General features: G+C 27.9%; 3 protein-coding genes across 6 annotated transcripts; 2 read left to right on the forward strand and 1 right to left on the reverse strand.

Moving 5' to 3' along the window:
- Positions 1-5,148: 5,148 nt before the first annotated feature.
- Positions 5,149-13,984, reverse strand: LOC145186745 (coiled-coil domain-containing protein 186-like). 4 transcript variants are annotated; one of them, XM_090095687.1, is made up of 19 exons: positions 13,856-13,984; positions 12,307-12,715; positions 11,968-12,178; positions 11,641-11,808; positions 10,618-10,815; positions 10,346-10,450; positions 9,819-9,917; positions 8,858-8,944; positions 8,594-8,736; positions 8,318-8,498; positions 8,103-8,165; positions 7,874-7,958; positions 7,484-7,563; positions 7,365-7,396; positions 7,137-7,260; positions 6,577-6,776; positions 6,403-6,472; positions 5,860-6,009; positions 5,149-5,738 (listed from the first exon to the last, which is right to left on the reverse strand). In XM_090095687.1, the coding sequence occupies exons 1-19, from the start codon at positions 13,875-13,877 to the stop codon at positions 5,670-5,672; spliced, it is 2,496 nt and encodes an 831-aa protein (XP_089951813.1). In that variant the 5' UTR covers positions 13,878-13,984; the 3' UTR covers positions 5,149-5,669. The 4 variants fall into 4 exon arrangements, with proteins under 4 accessions (XP_089951813.1, XP_089951814.1, XP_089951816.1 ...); XM_090095688.1 differs by lacking the exon at positions 13,856-13,984 and adding an exon at positions 12,967-13,336; XM_090095690.1 differs by lacking the exon at positions 13,856-13,984 and adding an exon at positions 13,056-13,151.
- A 2,412-nt stretch (positions 13,985-16,396) lies between these two features.
- Positions 16,397-19,509, forward strand: LOC145197227 (epsilon-sarcoglycan-like). The gene is made up of 3 exons (XM_090096738.1): positions 16,397-16,928; positions 17,521-17,653; positions 18,378-19,509. Exons 1-3 carry the CDS (start codon positions 16,704-16,706, stop codon positions 19,127-19,129), a joined length of 1,110 nt encoding a protein of 369 aa, XP_089952864.1. The 5' UTR covers positions 16,397-16,703; the 3' UTR covers positions 19,130-19,509.
- Positions 19,510-19,893: 384 nt separating this feature from the next.
- LOC145197228 (small ribosomal subunit protein bS6m-like) lies at positions 19,894-20,397 on the forward strand. The gene has a single exon (XM_080073820.2). It carries the CDS (start codon positions 19,965-19,967, stop codon positions 20,346-20,348), a length of 384 nt encoding a protein of 127 aa, XP_079929946.2. The 5' UTR covers positions 19,894-19,964; the 3' UTR covers positions 20,349-20,397.
- Positions 20,398-20,432: the final 35 nt, after the last annotated feature.

The raw sequence follows: 20,432 nt of genomic DNA on the forward strand, positions 1-20,432 counted from the left end.
TACTTGCGCCAACTGTTTCCAGTTCATCTTCTGCCTCTTCACCTTTGTCCTCTTTGGCAGCTTCTGCCTCATCTCGTACCTGTTGATTCTGACACATTTTGATGTACTAATCTGTGTTGTTGGACCGCAGGTGACCACTCAGGGTCGATATTGACCCAGAAGTCCTCTTTAGGTCTTTTTGCATATATTACACACACCATAGGTCTAATCTCCTTTGCACTCCTTCAGGGAGGAGTACTGCCAAACCAGCGAGCGATGGCTCTTTGGCATATTTATTCGATGTTTAAAATCGTGTTAAATGATATACACAAAGTCATAAGGTTTTTAAGTTCGTTAAATATAATGTAAACAAATTTATACAATTTTCATAACCATAAAAATTTAATATACAACTCTTTGCGACTCTCAATATCGTTTTAATTAAGTTTTAACAACTTTTAAAAGTTTTCAATATTGACTAAAAATCAAGGTTACATTTTTTACGGCTTTCATAATCGTTTAATTTTTTTTCGAAGTTTAACAAATTTTAACATCGTTTAATTTAAAAAATGTCGCCAAGTTAACAGCTTTTGTAGTTGAACAAAAAATATAATATTTTGAAAACCGTAACTGGACTGCTTTATCTCTAGAAAATTTCTATTAAAGTAGTAATGCTGCAAAATGAGTATTTCGCATTTACTTGCAAATAATAATGCAGTTAAATGCGTATAATGCATTTTACCGGAATATTACAGCAACGCATATTACGCATTTTAGAACATTTTAAAGCAGGTTTTTTACCTCCGCACAGTGTGACGAAAAGACAAAAACGTGGCCAAAAGCAGATATAAGATTGGTTTTAACTACTACCCCCTCTAAATCAATAATGCTGAATTTAATGATAGTATTTTCCATAAATTCCATGCAATGGAAACTTTATTTAATGCATATTTTGTAAATATAGTGAGAAAATATGCAAAATATATTTAATTAGTTCAGCAGAAAATGTAGTATTGGTAAACTATTGTGACTCGATAACAAATAAATTGAAGCATGTGGAAGCAATGGGAACATTAGAATCGTCCAAATTAAGTAAATGTAATGCTTCTAGATCTAAAATTTGGTTTGTGGCCCATTTACATCTAAAATAACTTAAGGATCAGATGGTGAAAGTAAAAAATACATCAGATCATGATTTCGAATATTTCTGGAATTTTTCCTACTATTCCATTGTCTATGAAATTCATAGTCCTTATTTTTAGTTTCTGGGGCCTCTTCTTTAAGAGATAAGATGTTGTTCTTCAAGAGATAAGATGTTGTTCTTCAAGAGATAAGATGTTGTTCTTGATAACTTGCTCGCCATGGTGTAAAATAAAATCAGTATATTTTGGGGCCTCTTCTTCAAGAGATAAGATGTTGTTCTTCAAGAGATAAGATGTTGTTCTTCAAGAGATAAGATGTTGTTCTTGATAACTTGCTCGCCATGGTATAAAATAAAATCAGTATATTTTGGGGCCTCTTCTTCAAGAGATAAGATGTTGTTCTTCAAGAGATAAGATGTTGTTCTTCAAGAGATAAGATGTTGTTCTTGATAACTTGCTCGCCATGGTATAAAATAAAATCAGTATATTTTGGGGCCTCTTCTTCAAGAGATAAGATGTTGTTCTTCAAGAGATAAGATGTTGTTCTTCAAGAGATAAGATGTTGTTCTTGATAACTTGCTCGCCATGGTATAAAATAAAATCAGTATATTTTGGGGCCTCTTCTTCAAGAGATAAGATGTTGTTCTTCAAGAGATAAGATGTTGTTCTTCAAGAGATAAGATGTTGTTCTTGATAACTTGCTCGCCATGGTGTAAAATAAAATCAGTATATTTTGGGGCCTCTTCTGATAGAGATAAGATGTTGTTCTTCAATAGGTTAAAATAAAATCAGTATATTTTATTTTCACCTATTGTGAAGTGTACTTGATATTGGCTTCCAACTGTAACAAGTCTTGTATCCCAGCAAGCACACAACGTTGAAACAACGTTGAAACAACGTTGTAACAACGTTGATCAACGTCGATCAACGTTATTTCAACGTTTTTTCAACGTTGTGTGCTAGCAGGGATAGCTAAGCAGTTTTATGTGAATAATCTGTAAAAATAATTGAGTTTATTTTTTACTGACTTGATAAGATGGTGGGATGGTTTTTCACTTCTTAATTCTAAATTGACTTTTACAATATCAGCTATAAGCTCTGGATCCTCAAAAAAACTTGCGATCACGTGATTTTTCTATTACATAATCTATTGCGTAAATTTCCGTAATTTGTATTTCCACAGCTTTGTTTTGGAAAACCAATAACAAGTCCTAATCTTTCTCTGAACTCCCTTTGAATTCGTTTTTTTCATCCTCGAATTGAATTTTTTTCAATTGCGAATTTTTTCTGATAAAAGTTGTTGCTCTAAAGCTAATATCATAGGCAATGTGCAAAATATGTTCCATGATCATGATTCTCGCGTGTAATGGCGAAATTCCAATTGTCATGCTTCTTCAATGATTTATCTGTCTCCATCAAGATCACTCATGAGTGAAGTAGTAGCCTTTTAAACTGAATGGTGAAAGTCCCGCATATACCGTTCTTCTTGAAGCCTTAAGCGGGACAATTGAAACCATAAGTACTCATCAGAAAATCCTTCAGTGATTTTTTGTTTATACTTACTCTGTCCTGAGAATCCATCACATCTCCATTTTGATATTAAAAGCAAATTAATATTTTTTAGTTTCTGGATATTCTCCTTTGATTTTGTTTCCAGAAATCTTTTTGATGTATGACCAAATCTTTTTGATGTATGACCAAAAAATACAACACGTAACTTTTGTAGCGTCATCATTTTGTGAAAAAACGCCCTAATTTTGTTAGCAAAACATACAGATGCAGAAAGATGCAGGCAAAATTGTTATTAAAAGTACAGTAAACCACTAAATTTAGTTTCATGAACAGCTCATATCGTTCCCGTTAGTTCCCTGGAACTTCTGAACCAATAAAGATTTATTTAAAGGAAAAATGCTGTGTTATCATTATCAATGTAGAATTTTTATCTTTTTCAATTTCTATTATTACTCTGTTATTTAATGTTTTAAAGAAATTGTTCAAGGAGCAATATAAAAGAATATTATATATAATATAACTATTAAATATAGTTATAAATAACTAAAAACATCTTATAAATTCTTTCTCTTGTTTTTTAACAAAAAAATGACAAAAATTTTATGTTGAAATTCACACATCTTTACTCGACAATTACGAACACATCCCGTTTGCAAACTTCAACTGTAACTTTTAGATTTTTTTTTATCTCAGATATTCAATAGAAAAATTCATTTTAGAAAAAAGAGGGGACCAATTTTTGAACTTTTGGCCGCGTAATGAGCAAATTGCGACACTGTGCGCCTGTGCTTGCAAATAAATTCATTAACAACTTAAAATTATTTTCTTGGTTTTGTAACTTCTGATATAAGAACCTAAAGAATGTAATCCTATCAGCAGCTAAAAACATATTAAGTTCTTCGGACATAATGCTCTGGACAAATGATGACGCTTTAAAGGTTATTCTCAATGGCGATGAAAGACTGTATTTTAAAATAAGTTTTGAGACTTAATTGAGGATTGTGACCTTTTACGAACAAGTTATTGAATATCCAGGTGGATAGTGCCTTTCACAAACAACTTTATCTGGACAGTCAGGTGTAATGTATCGTGGAGTTGCATTTAACTAACTAATGATATTCTTCTTTTTTCAAAACCAAAATAAAAAACTTTTTTTTTTAATTTTACTTATTGTAATTACAATTGAGGTTTGGCTTATCTTTTTTTTTTTGTCTTTAATCTAGATAATGAATATTCTATAATAAGTAATGAAAAAACTAAATTTAGCTTAATATAAGTTAAGGAATGGGTTAATAACAGTAAAAGACGAGGGAACACTTTCGTTGCTTTAAATCACGGAGTAATATTTTTCCCAATAGAAACTTCTTCATTTGATTTCTAAAACAATCATAATATAAGGCTGAAAAATAACATGCCAACAAAATTGTGGAATGGTGGAAAATTAAAATCGAAGTTTTCTTTCCCTTTTATATTTACTGGTAACATTTAAGGGAATTATAGACAGCAAAACAGCGTATCGTGGATTGAGTTAATGTAAAGTCGCTCAAAGTGGTACTTAGAGATATGCAATTTATTCCAGTTGTCATAGTTTAAGAAATTAACAAAGTTTTGTCAACTGTTTGTATACTTGGAATGAAAACGATCATAATGCGCATCATTTAGAAGTCCAATATAATAGTCAGTTAGAAGAAAACTTTTTGATTTGAATCTGTTCTAAAACTTAAACACTCATGATGTCTGTTACCTTATAAAAGTTATACATTAAAGCTTAGAAGTTTTGCTAAAAAAACCGTTTCTAGTGAGTTTGTCTCTTAGATATGGCTTTATTGTCACCTTCAGACTGTTCAAGTACTTTTTCTTACCCTAAAAAACTCGACTTTTTTTTTCTACTTTTAAGAACTTCAAGATATTTGAGCTATCATGTTTGACGTGTTTGACGTGAAATGTTTCTAAAGCTTTTTTTTTTTTGTTACGACTTTGAAATTATTCGACTGTCAACTAAACCATTTTTTTTTTTTTTTTCAAAGTCGACCAAAATCGACTAATACATTTCTTAAATTGACTAAGTCGATTAGAATGAAATTTTTGAATAAAAATTTTTATTGTAATCACGCATTTTAATGTTGCTAGACAATTTTTTAGATGCTATGAAACAAATAGAACTTTAAGAGAGTAAACAAAAAAACTAAAATGAAATTTAATGAGCAAATTTTGTTTAAAAGCCATTTTAGTACATTTTAAGGCTTTCTATTTCTAAATAGGGATTTCACACCCTAACAAATTGTCACACAAATTTGGGAACTAATAATTAATATAAGTAACAACAGCAAACAAGTCTCTCAAAATTTAGTTTTTTACTGCTTTTTTTAATATAATTTTAAATAAATTATCTTTAAGATGATGGGCGATATTAAGAATAAAAATAAAGAAAGCGTAAAGAAGGAAAAGATGTAAAGCCTAAGATATTTTAGGGAAAAGGGCAAATACGCATAGCATGAATAATTAAACTCAAAGAGCCCTAAAAAAACTTTTTCTATTCCATCTTCATTTTTTCAATCACTTTTAAAATATTATTTACTTTAGTAGTTTCCCATGTTACAATTGCACTTTTATAAACAATTTGAAAAATAAAAATATTTACAAATCCGTTATTTACCATTATAATACAATATATCAATTTATATTCGAAAGTTTAGAAGACACTAAACAATCAAAAAGAGCTAGACTCAACAGTCTGCGAATGATCCAAAAAAAATCTTCGCAAGAAAGAACCGTCCTATTATGTATTCTGTACTAAAACTTCATGTAGAAAATAATTAAACAGCCACACACAAAAAATTTAAAAAATGAATACAGAATACAGAATGGCGGAGATTTCAAGTGTCAACAGTCTCCTTATAGTATACCATACCAACAGCGATATAAAACCAATAATGTAGAAAAAGGAAACTGCACCTGCTGTTACTAAGACCACCGCTATAAAATACGCATAGTATTTGAGTCTCCTTGTCAAAATTTGACACGAGAGGAGAAAATCTATCTTTTCACGGAACGCACTTCATCTTGCAGCTTGGCAATCTCACAGCCTAGAGTATCTATGTTCTCCTTTAAGAAAATTAGTGAAATCTCTTTTGGTTGTAGTTTAATTTTACGATGAATTAAATATTGAAAATCCGAGTTTTTTTGAAGAAAAAAGAACCTTATTATTTTTTTAAAAAGAACTGACCTTCAACATAATGTTCTTCAGTATTGTGTCTTCAAGGACAGCTTGGAGTTTGCTGTTTATTTGAAGTGAGAGTTCCAAAGTCATTGCTTTGTCAGTAGGTCGAGCAGAATATACTGAAGCCATTATTCCCCCATGCTGACTAACTTTCGCCTAAAATATTTAGAGACCAACTATTATTTAGTCTAGGATTCGATTTTTTATTCATTTCATAAACTTAATGTGACATTCATAAATACATAAATATTAAGAATTAACAAAAATATACACAAACTTATTTGATTTTATATACCGTGGTGTGACCAATCAAAGTCCTATGCTTTAAGAAAGTTTCTTAAAGCATAGGACTTTGTTAGGTCACACCACGGTATACTTATATATAAAATGAAAAAATAGCAAAACTAAGTTTCTGTTGATAGATATTCTCTAGTTATTCAAGAAACTGAAACATGATGTTTAAAAGATAAGCATAATAGAGATAAAAATTGAAAAGAAAGAACAACAACAACAACAACAACAACAAACCATATAAATACTATTTAATACCTTGATTTTATCAGACGCATTTGGAGTAATTGAACCTGCTTCTTCTTTATTCATAAAAAATTGAATAATCCTGAAAATAGAATTTAACTTTATTGTCTTTAAAATGACATATATCTTGATAAAATATTTAAAACAGCATATATCTTAATAAGATGTTTAAGAAAAAGACTGTACCTAGATTTCTTTTGTAGATCTTCAGTTAAATGGACAATATGTTCTTCAAGAAAATCAATTTTTTCGTTACGCTTAGCATGTATACGTTGCAGCTTACAAATGCGCTCAATTAAGACTTGCTTGTCAATTTCGATATCTCCAACACCTCGGTTTTGTGTTCGATTTAAACGTGGTTGATTGATATAGTGGTCTTGAGGCATCTGCAAAATAACTAAAAATGCTAAACTCATAATTCATACATGTGTGTGTCTATATATATATATATATATATATATATATATATATATATATATATATATATATATATATATATATATATATATATATATATATATATATATATATCATACATCCGTATGTATGTATAACACATTTCCAAATGTAAAGTATACAGATATATATATATATATATACATAAATAATATATTAGTATACATAAATATTACCTATATCATCCAATGTTTAAAAAATCTTAATAATTTTATACATGTAATTGGCAAAAAAAATCAATTATGGGGCATACACTTCCCATAACTTTCCATAAAAGGATTAGGTCATACCATAAAAGGGTCAGAGGGTGCGGGAGGTGAGTCAGTAAGTAACTTTTCAAGAGATCCACAGGATGAAGTGCGAGATTTTGAATATAGATTTTCTGTTGATCCATTTTCTAATTGATCAATTTTTCTTAAAAGCACAAAAAAAAAAAAGAAAAAAAAAAAATTATTAAAAAAAATCAAAAAATAAGATGAACAAATAAAGAAAACAAAACAAATTAAATAAAAAGAAACCTTGTTGTCACTGAAAGATGCTTCTGTAAGTCCTGTGATTAAAATAAATAAATGATCAATAATGCAATATATACTTAAAAAAAACTTGAAAACGCACGGAGATGTAAAAACTTGCTAACCTTTAATTTGGCTGCATTTTTTTTCTTGGTAATTTTCAAATCATCATTCGCTTGATTTAGCAAATCCGAAAGTTCAATAACTTAAAGAAAATGAATAATAATATCTACCATCTTGCTTTATTAGTAACACGTGTTTTTTTAAATTTCTTTTTTTTAGCTAAGTACAGGAGTAGATTAGGCCACCTGACACTATAATATACAATGCTGGGGGCTAATTTAAATAAAATTGGATCTACCACTAAATTGTTCTGCAGTATTATTTTTTAAATCATAAGTAAACATTGAGAATATTTCTAATTTTAAATTTACATAACTTATCTTTAAAATAATTTAATTACACAAAAACACTCATTCAGAGTTGGCTTTTTAACTAGAATATCAAATAACTACCGGTCTTGTTTTTTTGATCCAGCAATTTCTTTAATTCTTCAACTTGATGTAAAAGTTCATTCTTTTGATTTGTAAGAAGTTCAATCTAATGTGATGACAAACAAAATGTGATGAAAATTCTATCAAAGTATATTTTACAACGGTGTTTTTGTGTACTTTATTCTAACTTTTTTCAACAAAAAATAAAAATAAAAAAATTAGAAATGGAGATTTTTTAAATAAAACTTACTTGAGACTCTTTCTCTGTAATAGTTAAAGTCTGTTTATGTAAAAAATCCTCTTTCTCAACTTGCTAATAATTTTAAAATAAATGTAAAATGCACATTGATATTATTTCAGAAATGAAAATGAAGAATTCAAAGAATAAAATGAAATAAAACTAACTTGCGAAAGCTGAGTATGTCAAAGAAAAAAAGAAAAAGATGAAAAAAGAAAAAAACAAACCTTTGCATGAAGCTCAGCAACTATTGATTTTGAAGCAACGTTATTCTCAGTCAAAGACTGTGTGTAGGCCATTAATTCTTGTTGTTTTTCTTTATAAAATACAATTTCAAACTCAAGCTCACTGATATGCTGCTTGTTGGCTTTGTCTTGTTGCATCTGATCAAACAATTCCTTTTCAAACCTTAATTTTTTAAATAAAAACTTAACTTCAATATCTTTAAAAATTTAAAGAAACAAAACTTTTTTTCGTATTGGAAATTTTATGAAAAAGCTAACCTTGAACATCTTTCTTCCAAATTTTTAAAATTTTCAAGCTTATCGTTCAGTTCATCAATTTTACTCTTCATTTCTGCACAATCTTTTTCTTTCTCACTGACAACATTTTCAAGCAATAAATTTTGTTCTTTAAGATGCAAGACCTCAACAAAAAGCATAAAAATAGTCATTTTAACTATAAAGTACACAAAAGATAATATAAAATAAATATGCTGAGAAAATATTACAATGAAACGACAAATTAAAAAGTTTTTTTTTTTTTACCATATCTTTGCATTGCAAATTTTCTTCTAACATGTCATTTGATTTTCTTTCTAAAAGTTTAATTTGTGATTTGTATTGTTCTTCTTTCTGAAATAAAAAAATAATAATTTCAAGCAAATAGTTTTGATTTTCTTATTGCAAGCAAATATTCTTAACATTTCAATACTATTGATGCTGATGAAGAACTTATGTAATGCACTAATTGTAAATAATATAATTAATTATAAATAATTAAATATATATTATTTCAAAAATAACAACGGTAATAGTTACTTTTGTTGCAACTGAAACAATGATACAAGGACCCCAAAGCTAGGAGGGCCCCAACATGCATAAGCAAAAAATTGTAAACATCCACATAAAAGTAACATAATATGTAGATGTTTGAAACAGGAACAAAATTAAATTGATATTTTAACATTCATAAGTTTACTTTAACAATACTGGAACAAACAACTGATCATACTTTAAGTCATATCAATAAAATCAGAGCACTAAGAGTTTTAAATTTTTTTTTTTTTGGTACACTTGGAAGAGACTTTTCTTGCACATTTTAAAATTAACCATTTAAATGTAGAAAATTATTGCAGCATATACTTTTGTTGGTTGTAATTGTGACATTGCAATTATTAATAATATTGCAAAATGAATTGCCAAAAACATGTGCAAAAAAAGAGTTTTCCCCATTGATGCTGTTAAAATAAAATTCTTCTAAATAAAAGCCAATTTTTAATTTTTTCAGAAGTTTTCAGGACCAACTTAACCACTAGAATATATTTTTCAAGTTTTTTAATGTGTAACTGATGTTTTTCTTATTTTCAAACATATTTTATACGTGCTTTTGTTTATTTTCTAAAAAAGGATCCCTTTAAAATTTTTATACAGATTCACATAGAGATAAGTCATTGAACATGTATAAACTAAACTAAATTTTTTATATTATGTAAAATATTTAATTTACCTCATTAAAGGTGTCAATATTTTTCAGATATTCTTTTATCTGATGGTCTTTTTCTTTTGCTTCTACTTTTAAGCGGACAGATTCTATTTCTTCATTGGCCTTAAAAAAAAAAATCATCATCTACTAAAAATTTATAAACAAATTTATCAATTTATCTCAAAGTTTCATTTTTAGTAATTGAAATAGAAAGCTATCGCTGTTTTATTCATTTCATATTCTTCAATTCCTCATTTCTTGATCAACAGCTGTTACTTTGTTAATTTAGCAACCAATATTTAATTTAAATTTTCTATAAGATTGATTAAAACTAATTATCAACAGGTTCCTTAAAAGTAATCATCTTGTTTTATGCTAATTAATTTAAATGAAATGTAAAATTGGATGTTATAAACCGAGAACAGTATTGGGGTGTCAACTATAAAAACTTGATTTTCTTACAACTTGATTATATTGATTTTCTTTTCTTCAATCTTTAAACATGGCAGATTTATATATAAAAAAAAAGCTAATCATAAAATTACAAATACTTGATATCTTTCAATCATTTCTTGACAATTTTGTCTTATTTGGTTTCCTTCTTCTTTTGACTCTTGCAATTTTGCAGTCAGAATACCAACTTGCTTCTTGGTATCCTATTACAAAAATGCTTAAGCTTAAAATAGTATAAAACATTACATTTATTTCACAACTTTATAAGTAGTTATGTAGTATTTATGTAATACCAAAACACAATAAAATATTTAAAAATTGGACTTCATATAAAATTTTTATAAAATAATACAAGTAAAATTTAAAAAACCTTATGAGACTCTAATTCTGTTTTCAACTTGTTTTGGGCCCATTTAATTTTTATTTCATATCCATCAATCTCTTCTTTCTGTTGATCTATTTTTTTATTTAGTTTTGATAATTGATTCTCCATTGCTTCATTTAATGAGGTTAATTTGATGAGGTCAGTTTCTTTGTTCTTCAAAATGGTACGCAACCTTTCAACTTCCTTCGATAAAACATAAAGTCAATCTATGAGTAGATCATCTACTTTTCATGCATAATAAACTATTAAATAATTTAATGTTTTATAACCTTAAACTCTTTTTTTATTATTTTAAAAGAGTTATTGGCATTATCTAGAAAATAAATAAAAAAACTGTAGCAGGTTTTAAATCTGTAACTGATATGTTAGAATATTGCAGGTCAAGATGGAAAGCTTTAAAAGACTAAAGTTAAAGAATATAGATGGACAGCAAGATCATAAATTAGGAGGAGTGGTATTTTGGATACATTCCAACAAAAAATAGTAACATGTTTGCAAACCAAAATTACAATTATTTTAACTAAATGTATAGAAAACACTGCCTAATAATTCTTTTCATCTTACAATTATAAACAAAAATTCTTTATGTAAGTTTTCGTTAAAACTTTTAAAAATGTTTGATGTAAAACAAACAACTAACAACATATTTGAGAAATGGATTTTGAAATTCTATTTACACATTTAAAACTTGTTCTTTACAGTGTCTTCATTAGAAAAATCCAGAAACTTTTGTAAGAAAGAAAGGAAAGATTTATTTTTACTGAAACTTTTACAATAAGAATAGTAGTAATTAAATTTCATTGTTAGGATATCTCATAAAACTTGTTGGACATAAACTGTCACAAGTTTGTATTATAAAGACATTTTTTAATGCAAACTTGTGAATATCACCATGGGTAAAAAATAAAAGGTTTGAGGTTGAATGTTTAGAACCATTAACTTTGAAATATTTTTAGAAAATTAATCAAGAATATCTAATAAAAAATAAAATGTTGTCATCATAAGCACCTGACTCTGCCCATTTGTCTTTTTTGTTTGAAGAGCATTGCACTTTTGTAAATCTTCAATAATGGATTCTAATTTAGACATTTTAATAATATATTCATCTTCAATTTTTGAAATCTTGATATTTAAATCATCTTTCTCTTTTTGACAATCATCATGCATTTTTGTAAGCTAAAAAACAAAAGGGTTCTTTTATTTACCTCGATCTTTTCTAGAATTGTGAATTTAGTAATAATGGGGGAGAGGTGGTAGGAAGGGACATTCATGCTATATACAATTACACCAAAAATTACAAAATATCAAAACAATTTTTAACTATTATTTTTATACCTGATCAATTTTTAGACCACTTTCTTTTTGCAAAATTGAGATTGCACGTTTAGCAGCAGCATCATGAGCAGCTAATTTATCAATAGCATCATTAGCAATACATTTTTGTTGCAACAATTCTTTATCCAGACGCTCTATAGTTTTTTGAAGTGTTTCTATTGATTCCTTTCCTGATAAATCATTCTCCATTGCTTTTATCTGTCTTGTTAAGCTTAAAAACAAAATTTAATATTTAAATAGTATATATATATATGAGAGAATTAATAGTGCAAATGTTTATACACAAACATTTATGTATGAGTTCATACAAGATTTAATGCAAGAATTTTATATAAGTACCTCATATTTTCTTCTTTCGTGCTTTGTATTGTTTTTTCATACTCATATCTTTCAGCTTCAAATTCATTTACTTTAATTTGGATATCATGATCTAGTTGAGCATACTTTTCTTTTAAAAATTTAAACTCTTTTACAATATTTAACATAACTTCAACAATGGCTGCATTTTTGCTAATATTATCAAAGTTTCCTGATATATCGTCTGAGCCTTTCACTATAAGAGTTGTTTGAGCATTTCTATCAATATTTTTTCTATCACTATCTCCACATTCCTTATCCCATAAATCAATTTTAGCAAATGAAAAATTGCCATTATTCTTTTCTCCATTTAACAACTCAGTTTTAACATTCTTTAAATAGTCTTCAATCATGTCAGTGTCAAATGTGCTAAATGCTTCCATTTGAAAATCTAAAGTTTATATATATATATATATATATATATATATATATATATATATATATATATATATATATATATATATATATAAACACACATACACACACACATACCATATACCATACATACATACATACATACATACATACATACATACATACATACATACATACATACATACATACATACATACATACATACATACATACATACATACATACATACATACATACATACATACATACAATTTATACAATTTATACATTTGGTTGATGATAGCTAGCTAGCTTTTACAGACATTTGCCATAATCAGTGTCTTCATATAGCGTTATAAAATAAAAACGATATATACATTTTCCGTTAGTGTTTCGGAGTCTACTCTCTTGTGTATATTGAATAATTATTGTCTTGTATGTTTATCTATTACCTATATCTGTCTTTCAACCTTTAATATTGACAAATAAAAGACCTAATAACTATTAAATTTAAATTAAATCATGTATCGCAAGAAATAATACTCAAAACTTAAGTCAGATAATCAGTAATAAAAATTAAAGAATTTAGTTTTATTTTAAAATGTATTTTTTGAAAAAAAAAACAAGTCTTAAGAAAATTTCGTAAGAAGTCAAATTTTTTATTTTAATGAAAATTTACATGTAAGAGCGAACTTGAGGAAATTAATCATGACGCAAAATTTAAAAAACGCATTCCTGTGGTCAAACTGTATCATTTTTATAGTAAAATTAAATGTTCTGTTTATACAGATCCGAGTCGATCTTGTTTCACTAAAGGCTTATTGTGAATTTGAACTCATTTTTAAATGTAAATTAAAGTTTAAATTAAATAAGTCTTCCTACAATATCCATCTGTATACTTTTTGTTTTTGATCCAATAGATTTCTTAACTCGAACATATTTAAATAACTTAGAACAGCTTGGTATATATTTAGTTCAACTTTTTTATAACCCACAACGAAGGTTTTTTTAGGACTACCAATTTATTAAGAAAAATAAAATTTTGAAAGGGTTTCTTAGATAAAAATCATCTTATTCTTATTGCTTGTTTTCTAAAACTTAAAGATGTGGTAAATGTCCTTTTTTTTGGGGTCTTAAAAATATAGATCTAGTTAAAACTAACAAACGAAAATCTCACCAACAATAAGAACAACCTTCATTCATTTTGAATCTTGTTATAAAGTAACAGAATTTTCTCTCCAAAAAGTTCCTGTGAATTGTTGTTAAACCTTAAAAGTGGGCGCCCTTAGTGCAGAAGTGTGACGCCAATAAACAAACGAAAAAAGAGATAGAATAAGAATAATAAGAATGTTATAATATAAGAAAGAAATATAAGAAAGAGTTTAAATGTCTCAAACTAAAAATTCTGTACAAGGTGGGGTAAAATAAAGTGACTTCTCATTAAAGGTAAAATTTATTGTATTTGTATGTTAGTTTATTATATATTTAAAGGCTTGCCCAGTGGGCATGCGTCGTCCGCGCGACGTTCATAAGACGTCCGTTAGACGTCCAGACGTCCTTAGCACGTCCGTGGGACGTCGTGCGGACGACGCATGCCCACTGGGTGTCAGTGAAAGGGCTTTTTCGCAGCTATCAACTTTTCATTTCTATTCAACATTTATCATTTGTATTCTTGAAACATGTGTTAACCTGACTTTCATATCGTTTCGTACTTACTAACACACTAAGCGTCTGCGTATCGAAATTACACCGATACGATATTTGTCATCAAAAATGTTATCAAAAAGATTTTGATATATTACCAAAACTTTAGAAAAGTTATTGAAATCCTTTCAATAAGTTATTGAAATTTTTTGATATTATCGGAACTTTTAGAGGTAAAAAAAGTGCGTTTGTCTAACTTACGATATCTGTAATTCTCGTTATTTATCGATATCTAACGATGTTTTTCAATAACTAATGATAACTAACAATTCTTATTAGTATCTGTTGTTATAAACAATAGAGATACAAAAGTTATTTCATAATGTTATATTTCATTAATTTACCTAAAAAATTAAACAATAAATAACAAATGACTTCTTATGGCGTGACTACCCTTGATGGCGTGCGTTAGGGTCATAACGTGGCTTGGCGTGTTTTTTAAAAAAGATAGAAATTCAAATTTAAAGTTTATTAATTTAAAAGACCAATTAAAGTGAAAAGCCACAAAACAAAAAGTCTAATCAAGGTCAATTGTTGAACCGGCAGCAGCAGTCACAGTTGATGTGAGTCTTGACCTAGTTGGAGTGTGAGCAATTGGTGTGCCAGTACACAATGGAGTTCCAGTTGCTGTTCCTTTTTCAGAAGATTCTTGAGTGCAACTTTGAGTTTCCCAATCTTCAAATTCAGGTGATGCTGGTGGATCTTCAAGAGTAATAAACTCTTCTTCTTCTTTTGAAGTCAAGTAATCTTGTCATGGTTTTGCTGGATTTGTAGCAACATTTTCACTTGAACTAGTTGCAGCGTTTCCCTCTTGCAAGACACAAGTCATCAGCACTTAAAACTCTTTCTAAAGAGGCAGATGAAGATGGAATGCATACTTATTTCCTAACAGTTTAGCCAACTATAGAACCTTGTTTTTGTTGTCTTTCTAAAATTGAAGAGAACTTTTATGGTCATCTGTGTCAATGGCTGGAATAGCCATGTACATTTCCCAGTTAACTTGAATGTCGGACTTAAAAGCTGCAGGTTGTGGAAGTGTTGAATAATCATCAACTTTGATACCTGTAGCAAACACGGGTTCTTTTTCAGTAAGCTGCACTAATAAAAACATTTCTTTTTTCAGGTTTTTTGGTAACCATATTCTCTGCTACTTGACACCTTCCAAACTCGGTTTGTTTGTTTTTGTGGGCCGGTCTATAAAGTAGACCTTACGATCTAAATTTAATTATCTTTATGTATTTAATTATTTGCAAGTAAATGCATTTATATGCATTTTAAAGGCAAATATTGCTATATATGTAACTACCGCTAGAGTGTTGGTTCATTTACTTTAACTTTAGTTAAGTGCTTTACTGCTTTTAGCCTTTTACTTAAAAATAAATAAACTTAAATATATAACTAAATATAAATAATAATGTTAAAAATATTAATGACATTGTTTTCTCCCGTCATATCTGGTTAAAGAAAGCAAAATAACGTATTTCAATTTATTTCCAAAATATCGTTTGAAACGATGCGATAACATTAATTATCGTTGTCGAAACTTCATTTCGAAACCTTTTACGCGCCGCTTATCGAAAATTTCGATACAATAAAAATATGGTATTTCGATACAAAATGAAATATCGATTAGTTTCGAGAGTTTTGTTTCGATACGCAGATGCTTATAATGCACTCAGTTAGCATGAGCTAAAACAGAAACACCTCGATGCCGTGTCAATTCTCTAGGCATAACTTTCCTTTTTCCCTTCTTGTTTTTTTGAATACATTATTATAAAATGTCAATCAACCAATTATCTTTCCACAATCCGCTTGCATTAAGGCGTGATTTCAATAGAGGATCGGAATGCCACCGAAGTTTTAGATATAATAATAAAAATAGAAACAGCTCATCACTCAACACAATTGCAACCAAACACGCAAGGTAAACCTGGTTTTTCGGCTTGTCATGATTCCAAATTTTATTCGTTACGGTATTTCCATTTTTTTAGCACCACAGATCAGGACGTAATACTTATTTAAAAATCTTTCCATTAACCTGATCTGTGGTGCTATCTTTGGACCTGATCATTGAAGAAAGTTTTTGTATACTAGATTGATGAACAGATTTCAAGATTGTATTTATTCTAAACAGGCAGTTTTTGTTACCTTAAAACTACGGTTCCTTCTTACAAATCAAAATCTGAATGTACCCTGCTCTAACGAGACACGATATTTTTCAATATTATTCCGAGAACATTGTTAAAGTGTCATAAAATGGATAATAAGCTGCGTTGCTGAATAGTTCAGGCCACACTTTAATAGTCTACACTTATTTGATAATGTATTTATCACAATTTTATTTCACCTTTATTGGAATTTACTTTTTTTACTTCCCTGCGTCTCAAATTGAGGCTTCCAGAACTATGATTACTGCAAAAACTCAAATACTTTTCAAGAAAATCCTTGACAAAAATACGTTCTTTCCTGGTTCCAAAAATGTTAAATTTACTGTTTCCATTAATAAAATGGCTGACTTGCCCCTATGGTTAAAATTGGAACAGAAGGTCAGGGTGATCCCTATTTTTTATATTTAGGTGTGAAAATTGCAGTGGATGTAAATTCTAATGACAATAGTGATATTAAATATAATCTTTAATCTTTAAGACTTGTATTTTTTCAAAGTTCTAAATATTACTTACATATATATACGTAGATGATGTATAAATGTAAATATCTGATTTATGGTTGCTACTTATTAGAAAAGAATAGTTAAATTTTTTTTTTCTTTCTAACAATATCACTTTTGATTGTATAAAAAATGATTTTAGTTAAAAATATTTTTAAAACTCATCTATTTTTAAAAGTTTCAGATTCTTTAAGAGGATTATATTGAGTTTGTAAACAATTTTATTTTACAAAAATATTTAAGTTTAAATATGAACTATTTGAAAATACAAACTATTTAAAAAGTTTTAAGTTTAAAATTAACTGAAATTGTTTTGTTAGTTAAATGAATTTTAAAATAAACAAATGCAGTTAGTTTAAAATTATATATATACATTTTTTAATTAGGTAAAATAACACCTTTTTTACATCTATTAGTAAAAATGTAAAAATGTTCACAAACAAATTTAAATTCTTTTCATTTTATTTTAGGAATCGAATTTAGATGCAATCCTTTTTGGAACTCCACCAGACCCTGGTTTAATCACGCTTGAAGTAATTGCTTGGAATAAAGAAAATTATGAAACTGTTAGAAATGAATGGATATTTTCAGTAGAAAAAGCAGGTAAGAAATCTAAAATAATAATTTTTCTCTTCCCAACCTCTCCCATAAATGAAGCACATCTTATATTTTGTTACTATAACTTAAGTAATTACTGGTGATATTTGGTTTATTGTAGCAGCCAAAGTGACACCACTTTTTTAAATCATTTTCTACTTTATAGCTTTAGATTCTACTGCTAGAAATTGATGTAGTTGTTAGTGTTTCATGTTTATTTTCATGTTTTTTGTAATTTTTTTTGTGTTGAAAATGAAAATTGCTTGGAACATAGTAATGCAATCCTCATTTTGCTGCAAATGAAAAAGAAAATTTGTTTTTTGAACCACCAATCAATTAAATGATATCAGTATGAACCACCAATCAATTAAATGATATCAGTAGTTAATTAAATACCCTTTTGTATTAAGAACAGCCTGATAATATTTCTTGTTTAAGGTTATTTCAAGTTTTAAAAAAATTTGCTTTTATTTCATGACTTTGTAGAAGCTGCCTTATACCTTAATCCAAATGCAGCCTGGATTAATATATTAGCCAACTACTTACCATAAAAATTCCATTAACCTCTAGCAGAAAACTTCAAAAAAGGAAACACAAAGTGTTTAAAAATACTTTGTTGGCTACTGTATATACATTGACTAACTATACGTTACAAAATAAATATTTATGCCTATTATTATTATTATTTTTTTGTTAATGAAAAAAAAATTTTTTTAAATTTGTCTTTTAGATCTTAATCTTACATACCAAATGGAATTTAAAATAAAGAACAAAGATTTGGTTGATATGTTCCCATTAACTGATCATTTTGTTAACACTGTACAAATAGTCTGGCCCAATGCAAAATTTATCTCATCACTACAAAAACCAACTGAGGGGAGAGGAGGTTTTCACCCACTTCCTGGAAATAAAGAAGGCATTTATGTTGCTATTAGTGGTGATGGTGTTCCTCCAGATCAGTTAACATTAATATTGTCAAACTGTGAAACAATACCTGAAAATATCCAGCAAGTATTTGAAAAAAATGGTTTTCAAGTGGACTGGTGTGCATTGAATAATATTTCCTATAGTGAAAGTTTAAAAACAAATACTAATGCCATTTATTTGCTTGACAATTTTGAAACTTTTGTATCAGATACACAGGATTATAATAAAACATCGGCTGATATTACGATGGATTTAGTTTATGTTTTAATACCATTTCTAATAGGTATTTTAGCGATTATAATTTTAACTTTTGTAATGTGCTCCAGCAGTAAGTACAAAATGGCTTCTAAAGCTTGGTTTGAACATGAAATATTCCAAAAAACACACTTTAATGATATTTCAGATAAAAATATAACTGGTTTTGTTTATGGTGAGTTAGATGAAGAAAATACCGATTCACGAAGTGGTACTCCACATCAAATGAATGAATACAATTCTTTGCCAAAATACCAGCATTTTAAAGCTAATGGAAACATTAAAGACTCTCATTTGTAATATAAAACACAAAAATTTGTATGTATGTATGTATGTATGTATGTATGTATGTATGTATGTATGTATGTATGTATGTATGTATGTATGTATGTATGTATGTATGTATGTATGTATGTATGTATGTTTGATATATGTATATGTATGTTATATATATACATATATTAACATATATACATATATTAGGTATATATATAAGGTATATATATACATATAATAAGGTATATATGTTTATATATATATGTGTTTGTATGCATATCTACAGGCTTAATTTATGATTATTTTGGTATATAGTATGTATAGATATGTTGTAAATGTATTACTTACAATGGTAAATATCAGAAAGTTAGGGAAAGCAAGAACAATAATTTTTTTCTGTTCTTTTATTTGAATTTGACTTTTTAAAAATTTTTGTATATAAATTCAATTTTTTTTTTTGTAAAGTTTAATAAAAAGTGTAATATATAAACTTTTTATTTTATTAATATTTTTTCATTTTGCAGCCTCATAACTTTTATATTTTGAACCTTTTTTCGTTATTTGTTTTTTCAATTTTTGTTAATAGTATGTAAATCATATTAATAAATTTGATAGTTTTTATTACTTTTATTCTTTCATCAAACTGTTTTTTTATCTTCACAATTTTCATTATCACTAAATGCACCACTAAATTGTTCTTTCCTTATTGTTATAATATATTTTAGTTGATTTAATTCAATAAAATTTATAAGTTTTAAAATTTCTATAAGAGTTAAAGTTTTTTTTTAAAAAGACAGATTTTCAAAATCCACATAGAAGCTAATTTTTAAAGTTATCATTCACAGATTGTTTAAAAAAGATGCCACGATATGAATTATTACTCATTACCAAGGCACTGGGACACCCTCAATTGCGAACTATTTTGCATCGAACAGCGTCAAATTTGTTTGAACAAGGTGCAATCATTCGTAAAATTGAAAGCATGGGCCAGCAAGAACTACCTTATAGAATGAAATCAAATGCAGTTTGGCACACCCACGGGAACTATTTTCTTATTGATGCCTACATTAAGTTAGATAAACTTCAGTTTATCCAAAAGGAACTATCCTTTGATAGTGATGTAATTAAGCAGACATTTATTAAAAAACATTGTGATTTTGATGAAGAGATAAAAAAAATACCAATGGTCTATGAGTGCACCACAAGTTACACAACTCCTTATGAAGAACGTAAAAGAACCTAATTATTTTGAATGTCTTCTTTTTTTTTAAATGAAAAAATTTTTTATCTTAGATTGCCTTATTCTTTTAAATATATATCTTTATAA

Source organism: Hydra viridissima, unplaced genomic scaffold (genome assembly GCF_058129835.1).
Source record: "Hydra viridissima isolate aposymbiotic clone 2 unplaced genomic scaffold, HvirCarnegie_v1 scaffold_8, whole genome shotgun sequence".
NCBI lineage: Eukaryota > Metazoa > Cnidaria > Hydrozoa > Anthoathecata > Hydridae > Hydra > Hydra viridissima.